This window comes from Brachyhypopomus gauderio, chromosome 2 (genome assembly GCF_052324685.1).
Source record: "Brachyhypopomus gauderio isolate BG-103 chromosome 2, BGAUD_0.2, whole genome shotgun sequence".
Lineage (NCBI taxonomy): Eukaryota > Metazoa > Chordata > Actinopteri > Gymnotiformes > Hypopomidae > Brachyhypopomus > Brachyhypopomus gauderio.
The window spans coordinates 41327457-41336092 of NC_135212.1; the positions used below are offsets into that span (position 1 = coordinate 41327457).

At 42.9% G+C, this 8636-nt stretch overlaps 1 protein-coding gene across 4 annotated transcripts in view; it reads left to right on the forward strand.

Moving 5' to 3' along the window:
• The window catches only part of brsk1b (BR serine/threonine kinase 1b), a 33592-nt gene extending 29390 nt beyond the window's left edge, over positions 1-4202 (forward strand). For all 4 annotated transcript variants that reach the window (XM_076996297.1, XM_076996292.1, XM_076996304.1 and 1 more), the window contains one exon: positions 223-4202. In XM_076996297.1, coding sequence (XP_076852412.1) covers positions 223-413 — 191 coding nt within the window. In that variant the 3' untranslated portion in view covers positions 414-4202. The remainder of the gene's footprint in view (positions 1-222) is intronic.
• Positions 4203-8636: the final 4434 nt, after the last annotated feature.

Here is an 8636-nt window from a genome sequence, read left to right on the forward strand (position 1 = left end):
GACTAATGTAGGCTCGTACAATTGGCAGCAGTGACCATATCTGGGGAAAAGCGGTCAGTTTGGTCAGTTTAATAAATGCAAAGGGGGTAGGCTCCCTTTGTGAGGAGAGACAAGGAAACAACAGGCTATGAAAAGTCATTGAAGACTAAAAATCATGAATGTTTTATTTCTATGTCCACGGCCGCATGTTTTTATTCATGATATTATCTTTCTTTTTCTCAGATGAGAAAAATGGACATTCGTCTCGTCCCCCCGGCACACCTACCCGCCAAAACTCTCGCCGTTCTGAAGGGGGCGGGGACCGTGGTGAGAGGGTGGAACGTGGAGAGGGAGGTAGTGGGGGTGTCCTACAGCGCAGGGGGTCTGGAAAGGACAAAACCCGCCTCTTATCCTCCAATGGAACCCAGCCCTAAGGGAATTCTCCCGAACTTCTCATTTCCCCCCCTCCCATCTCCCTATCCAGGAAATTCCCCCTTTGTTCACAGGCCCTCAGGCAGAGAAACACATTCATTAATCGCTAATGGAAACCTGTATTCCAAATTCAGCTACAAAAAGACAAGGAGCATATCAACGTGGAAGTGGATGCTCTTATTGACACACTAAAGGCCCCTCTCCCCTCACCTGGACACACAGATCACTCGAAGAGCTGGAACTACTATGATGTCACACATACCTTAACAGTACAGAGGATCTCATCACAAACTTCAGCTACACATTGGACATTTCAAGGGTTTTGAGATCCATGGGTGTCTGAATGTCATCTGAAGCCAACAGTAAGCTACTACCACCCCTAACCTTGCTATCAGTCACCAGAGGAGATTGTAGAGAAGGTGGGACAGATATGATTGTTTCTTTGTTTATCCTCATCGTCGTCATCATCACCATTATCATCACTGTCATTTGACATGAGTGGAAGACATAGAAATCTCACTTGGCATAGTAGCCTGCACTTTTGAAGAGAAATTATGGGAACGGTGAAAAGAGAATTATCTGGATAAATATGGGGAAATCAGTGTGAATGGAGAATTTGATGTAATCCTCCATTACCCAGGCAGCAGCTTGAGTTAAGTAACTGTGAGCAAATCAAAGCACTGCAGTCTACAAAGAACTGCAGCAAACCCAGCAGTGCAGTCTACAAGGTATTGTAGAACAGTCAGCAGGGCAGTCTACAAAGGACTGTAGACTACAAGGCACTGTAGACTGCAAAGCACTGTAGACTCTGTATTGTATCCTGTGTGATGCACCCACATCACATGGAGAACATGAATGATAAAACTATAGTACACCAAAGCCTTCATGTAAAGAAATGAGTTTAGTGATTCAAGTGTTGCGGATTTACAGCAGGCCATTAAGACTGTTCAGCAAATTTAGGACTGTATCGAAAACAATATCTGGCAGCATAAGACACAGTGTGGAGAGTGGTGTTCTTTCATCTGCCTGTAGCTTCACATGCCCAAGCTCAAGAAACCCCACATGAGCAGTTTTCCTGAGGTTTCAAGCTTCTCTCAGACCTCCGGAATGAGACAGAACAGGGGAACAAGGATCTCAAACAGAGATGAGCAACAATCCACAGCACACAGTGCACACAGTCCAAGGTTTGGAGAAGAGGAGACTCATAGGAGAATGAACATGAGACACTCTTTCTGTAGCTGTGGGAAAAGGCAACCATGAGGCAGGGAACCATGACCCAGACACACTTTGGTTTCTGCTATTATCTCTGGAGCAAAGGATTTACACTTGAACCAAGTGAATGTCAAAAACAAACTGCTTATTTATATATTTATTTACATTCACACTAATTTTATTTATTTATTTATTTATTATTTGTTTATTATTTATTTATTTATTTGTTAGTTCAGTATAGCAGGCACACCAATGAGGTCAGTAACCCAGTGAAGCTGGAGAAGAATTTTCCAGAATGGAAAAACAAATGCATAAATCTTTGTTTTTTTTATGCAAATGTATTAAAACAATGATGCAAAAACTCCTCAAACCTCCCATTTCAGTTTCATTAATGTTTCCTCATTTCATTTTCATTTCACTTCATTTCTTTGCAAAGAATAAAAACAAGACCAAACAACAAGAAAAAATGAGGAAAAACTGAATTCTGAGGAAGCTATCGAGTTTTCACACCTTTGAAGTCCCTGGTCGGGAGAACATCGCAGATCCTCCACAAACATAAAACCATTACAGTTAAGGAGCCTTGGAAGGTCAGAGAAGTCCTGGACAGTGGATGTTGAGAAGGAGAGCGACTATTCACCTCTTCATTTTCTCTCTATCTTTGAGAATGTTAACCAAAACAACCCAAAGCTTTGGACTCGTGCATACGTGAGGCTAGACCCATGTATTGAATACGAGCAGTATTCTCTCCTTCATACATACACACACACACACACACACACAAGCACACACACATGCACACTGTGTCTCATTGGACAGAAGTCAGTGCCAGTGAGAACGCTCTGCTTCTACATTCATATGAGATGAAATGAATGATAACTGGACTTAAAAAAATGAAATGCACTGTTCTAAGAAAAGAAAATAAACAAAAACACAACCTACTGTCCCTGCCCCACCCCTCCCACGGGGACCAATGAAGTGCACCCCTGAGTGTTCATTGAGGATCTGATTCGCTTTTTAGTTCATTAAGCTCCCATTAGGTGTGGGGTTGGAGCAAACCTGACCTAAAGTTACTTTCTCCAATGAGCTTCTGTTCTGTTGCCCAGGATCCAATCAGAATGCTCCTCCTCCTCTTCCTCTCTCAAAGCCTCTTTCTTACACACCTCTACCTGTCCTTATGCACACAAGGAAAGCAATGAACAGAACAAAGAAACAAAGATTTTGTCCTAGTTCCATCCTTGGATGCAGCCATTTATCCTGGTCCCGCCCCCTCTCCTGTCACCCCCTCAAACACCACATTCTGTGTACATTTTAATGACTCTAGTGTAAAATCAACACCTACAGTGTACACTGCAGAAAACACTATGAAGATTATGTTTGGATTGTAGGAGTCAATATATAATTTATCATTTTACTGTGTACACTTACCACCATTAAGAATAGCATATATATATATATATATAAAACTTATGTGTAGCTCCAGCCTACTGTTTGATATTGAAAATTTGGACAATAGCAATACAGTCAAACCATCACAATGGCAAATAAAAATATATACATCATGTCGTAAAAGAGAAAGACTGATCAAGTTTTTCTGATGAAGAAGAGACATGACGAACAGCACAATGAGGAAGTCCTGCCCGGCACAGTGAAGTCGGACACTGCCAGCACCTCCTGCTGGCTTCATGCTTGCTGTTGGGGATTGATTATGAGAAAAGGGAGAGGAACACATGAGGTGAATTTGGTCTGGGCTGAATTACACTCCAAATGCCTTAATCACAGACACGCGAAGTGGTTGGCACCCGGGCACCCTGTCTCCCACACAGACGCTGTTCAGCAAAAACGTGCACAAAAACATCCAGAAGAAGGTGAAAGCCTGATGGCTGTATGCTCATATGGTCTATATAGTGGTTAACTCTCAGAGGACTGACACTTGGCAGGAGGTGAGAGTGTGGGGACCTTGAGTGTGCGTGTGAATGTGAAACCTGGTTACACATGCAGTCACTCTGCCCATCCAATCTGACTTCTTGTGTCTGAATGTTCAACTTCCTTCTTGTCCTCACCGATGTTAGCCCCGTCTACTCTACTCTCCTCACATGGGCACTGAATCTATGTCCAGGCAACATCACCTTCCCCCACATACTTCTTCCACACAGTTTCTTTTAAACCCAATTTATATACCTCAGTATACTCCCCTCCCACTCACTATACTTTGTCTCTTTCCTGATTTTCTAGCATTGTAATCCCCCAGTCTGCCCCACATATATGCTCATCTCCCTAAATCTGTTCATTATAAGATGTAAACATTACTCATGTCTTCATTCTTTATCCATGCTATGCTTAATTGATGATTACTGATTATTGTCGGCATCATTATTGATTATAACAGATAAGATTGTAAATCTGTACTCTCTCTTTCTCCCCCCAATCCCCATGCACAGTAGAAACAATGTTTTTCAAATGAGGATGGAATTCACAAATTGGGGAAAAACACATTAAGGAGGAAAAAGAAATGTCTGTATTATAATACAAATAAAAGTGCACTATTATTATTGCCTGTGATAAATAAAGAACCATAAACATAAATAAAAATGATCCTGTGTTTTTCTGCAATCTCTTTCTTGGGGAATGCTGGGTGAAATGGTTCTTATTTCTTTATATAAAGAATTCCCATCTCATCCTTTGAATGAATCTTTGTTCCTCACAATTGGGCCTTCTACTGGAGGTCTGTGAGTTTTTGGATATGGCACAGTATTTTTACTGTTCCTATGATTAGGCTTTTCTGGACTGAGATTGACCTTGTCATTCATGAGATCTGTTGGAGCCACTCTACCAGTGTAGGGGTCACAGGCCCAAGTTGGTATTAACTTTATACATTCATTATTTCAGTACCTGGTATTTTACCTATTTTTAACATTCCTTTCTTTGGGACTTTCTTTGGAGATCACTTGGGACTGTTGCATCAATCACCTCTGCTGTTGTGTGCATCCTGTCTACTGTTACAATGCCTGGTTGGATCGCTACTACCTGTCTGGATCTGGAGGTCCCACAGGATCCCCACAGGGTCATGTAGTTCTTGACCACTCTCTGTGGTTCCCCCATTTTTGTGGTGTTAAGCGGTGTGGTATGCTACATACCAAGCGTTCTGTCCCTGAGATTGTCTTCCCGTGTACTGACCTCTGCTCTCCTTCCAGACCTCGTTCCCTGCCTAGTCCCTCTGTACTTTCAGCCTTCTGTCTACCCGGCGTGACCCTGGACCGTCCTGACCTCGTCTACAGCACACCTACACCTCACACGTTCAACGGAGTTATTCGACTATTCGAGTGCTCTGTATTTATGTCTTTAATAAAAGCGACTACTTTCCGCATTTGGATCCTTGTCTGCCTGGTTGGTTCAATACAACAGTCCAGATTTTCTTGAACTCTAAGTGCAGATTCTCCTCGAGGTGAAGTTTGTGGTTCAAAATGTTACATGTGTAACGTGCACCAGGAATGAGTCGACAGGCAAGACGCAATCACAGGAAACATGGGAACTGCAGTGCAAAGAGGGGTGATTGTGACAATAAATGTGTTTGTGTTAGCCTTAAATACAGCATTCTTCAAAGATAATCAACCCTATAAGCAGGGGCGATTTTAGGATCTGGTCTTTAGGGGTGCCCAGCCCCCAGTGCTCACAGAGGCACAATACCAAAGTATTGCGCAGGTGCAGAGCAAGGTTTTTGCATAATATAATATTTAAAAAATGTGTTGAGCCAGGGGGTGCTGAGCAACTTCACGGTGGTGCTCTAGCACCACTAAAAATACCCTAGCCTCGCCCCTGCCTATAAGGTCTTAAGTTTAAGAAGGTATAAATTATATTAATATTTCAAATTACAGGAGGTATGCAACAGAGCTGGCCAGTTATTCATTCAACAGAAGGGGGCACACAACAGTCTCAAGAAACTTTGCCTGCTGAGTGTGTGCTAAGTGATTGGTTAATGAAGATATATGTGGACTAGGAGCACTAGTGTGCAGACCAGGGCCGGCCCTTCCATTAGGCAATATAGGCAAATGCTAGGGGCACCGTCTGTTCAGGGGGGATCTCGCATGCATGCGTTTTTTTATTTTTTTTTCACAAATGAACAATTAGTATATATGAAAACAAGCACATTCTACATATATATAACTTTGTTGTTTAATAATATAAGTCAAGTTAGTATTGATTATAATAAAACACAACACCTATCTATTTGTTTGCTTTTTATTTTTTTCTTTAATACTGATACAATTAACCCGATGATCTCGCCTAGGGCACCACATTGATCAGGGCCGGTTCTGGTGCAGACTGCCTGGAAATGGCCCCTGACAGCTTGTTTCCCTTCCTGGTCTATTGTGATCTGGGATTTGGATACAGCCTTCTACCTCGTTACTGGCTCTGCCCTGCCACTCAGGCTGTCCTATTTAGCCAACTAAAAGACTGGCCTTGTACAGATGTTTGATTGCTGTGCTGTCTGTTCAGCTTGTAGACCTGCTATGTGTAGTAGTCTTGTGTTGTCCTAAGGTAGTAGAGCCTATGGTAACCTGTGTGTAGTTACTGTTGATTGCTTCCCTTCGTGTCTGTTGTCACAGTTAATGTACCCTTGTGTAGTTTTGTGTGCACCCTTATGTAATTTTGTGTGAGCCGGAGGCAGAGCTTTCTCCTTTAAAGCCCCTCAATTATGGAATAGCCTTCCAGCTCCAACCCGAGATTCTGACACAGTTCCAATCTTTAATTCTAGACTTAAGACTCACCTATTTAATCAAGCCTTCAGCTAATATTTCCCTTGTAAGGTGTGGGGCTCGGGGGGCCCCAGATGTTGAGATTTCTGGTAATCTGAAATGTTGATGCTGTCATCCAGCTGTGTCATGGCATCACTCTACACCTACAAGTACCTGGGAGATGGTCTGGCTTGACGGTGGATGTACTGATGCCGGAGTTGGATGTGCCATTTCCGCAAGAGAACGTGCTGATGCTAGCTCCCACCTGAGGCTTGACGGTGGATGTACTGATGCCGGAGTTGGATGTGCCATTTCCGCAAGAGAACGTGCTGATGCTAGCTCCCACCTGAGGCTCACCATCTACACCGAAGGGACTGTGAATACTTGGCCGGGGAACAAGGACCTTAACTTTATCTGTAGAACCATCCTGTGCACCACGGACTTGTGCTAATGGGCCGCCCAATGGAGGATGTGTTCCCTTTTGAGTCTCAGTCCTCCCAAGGTTTCTTCCTAATCCCCACCATCATAGGGAGTTTTTCCTTGCTACTGTTGCCTTTGGCTTGCTCATTAGAGATCTGGACCCATACGATTGTAAAGCTGCTTTGTGACAACATGTGTTGTGAAAAGCACTATATAAATAAATTTGACTTTGACATTGGTTTTGTGTGCACCCTTATGTAATTTTGTTTGAGCTCTTGTGTAGTTTTGTGTGAGCCCTTATGTAGTTTTGAGTGAGTCCTTGTGTAGTTTTTTGTGCGCTTTTGTGTAGTTTTGTGTGTGTGCCCTGTGTGTGGGAAGTGTAAATATCTGTTGTCATTGGTTGTAGGGAGTGGTGACATTTTGTTTGGAACTTGAGGTTTTTTTCTGTTTCTATTTCAAGTTATATTGGCTTATTTTCTTATTTCCTAGATTTTTGCTTATTTTTGGCATATGTCTACTCCTGACAGCATACCAGTGCTTAAACAATATCTAATATCAGTTATTCGCCATGTTTGTTTGCGAGTTTATTTACTACTCAAGATTACATTCAACAGTAAATTTCAAGCGTAACCATGTATTGCTGTTACATCTCCATGCCCAGACAAGGGTAGTAACACTTCCCCAGAGCATGCAATTGCGACAGATCCTTTGGCAGTTGCTAAATGACGGCATGCTTGTTTCCTGACATTTTGAGATGTTGCTTCTAGGACTTCCATCTGCAAGCTAGCTTGTTTGATTCTGCATATGCTTCCCTGAGTTTATGATCTTGTCCATTTTCTGGAATCATGTTTTTTTTCATGTGAAAATTATACAGATATGCTTAAATTCACAGCCACTGGCGTAGGGGAGGGGCACGCAAGGCACGCACTGCGGGGGGGCCCCGAACACAGGTGGGCCCCGCCTTAGGACGAGTTTGTTGTTTAGTCATCCTCCTGGGTGATGTTAATGTTTTCCCCCACGCTTAAGCCTGGTTTATACTTGAGGGTCTGCGCGGCGAAAATGACGTAATCGCTGTGGCTCCGCCCGTGCGCGAGGGCCTCGCGCGCTGTCGATTCGCGAGGTCGTGCACCTCTCGAATTTTGTAACTTCGCACGCTTCAGCACGATGAACAAAGTCATGTTTGCAGGGTTCATACACCTTTACAAGGTGGAATTAAAGCATTTGTACATCACTTTCAAGGTCCATTTCAATATTTCCCAGCATGTTAAACTTAGTATTTATATACTTAATATTAATACATATACTCGAAATTATTCGCTTTTTATCACATTATTTAATGGTTGTTTATTTTCAAAACGCCCAATCTTAACATCTTCACGTTCTCTCATGTTTCGTCCTGGAATTACAAGAGGCTCGTATTTGTTAACGTATCGTTTCGGACAACACTGCAAAGCCATATTTACACTGCAGTGACGCTCGCGACGCTCGCGAAAGTATAAACGCCTACACCACTCGTGCAGGGTCGCGCGCTACGGTCGCTTGCGAGATTTTAGCTCACGCACGGGCCTCCTCATTGCCTCCTTGCGGTGGGGCCCCAAAATTTTGCGCTACGCCTCTGTTCACAGCTCAAAGTGGCCATGTCTGTGGGGCTTTGTTGCTTTCCTTGTCTGATTCCCATGAATTTACCAGCTAAATTTAATCTTGCCATTTTTTACAGTTATCTTTAAAGTGACTTTATATCTCTTGTTTAGGTTGTTTAAATCTCTCTTGTTTAGGTTTTTCGATTTGTCTTATTTGGTGGAAAACAAGTCTTAAATTAATAAGTCTTTTTTTAGTTCGCTGGCCTGTCTAGGCCACCGT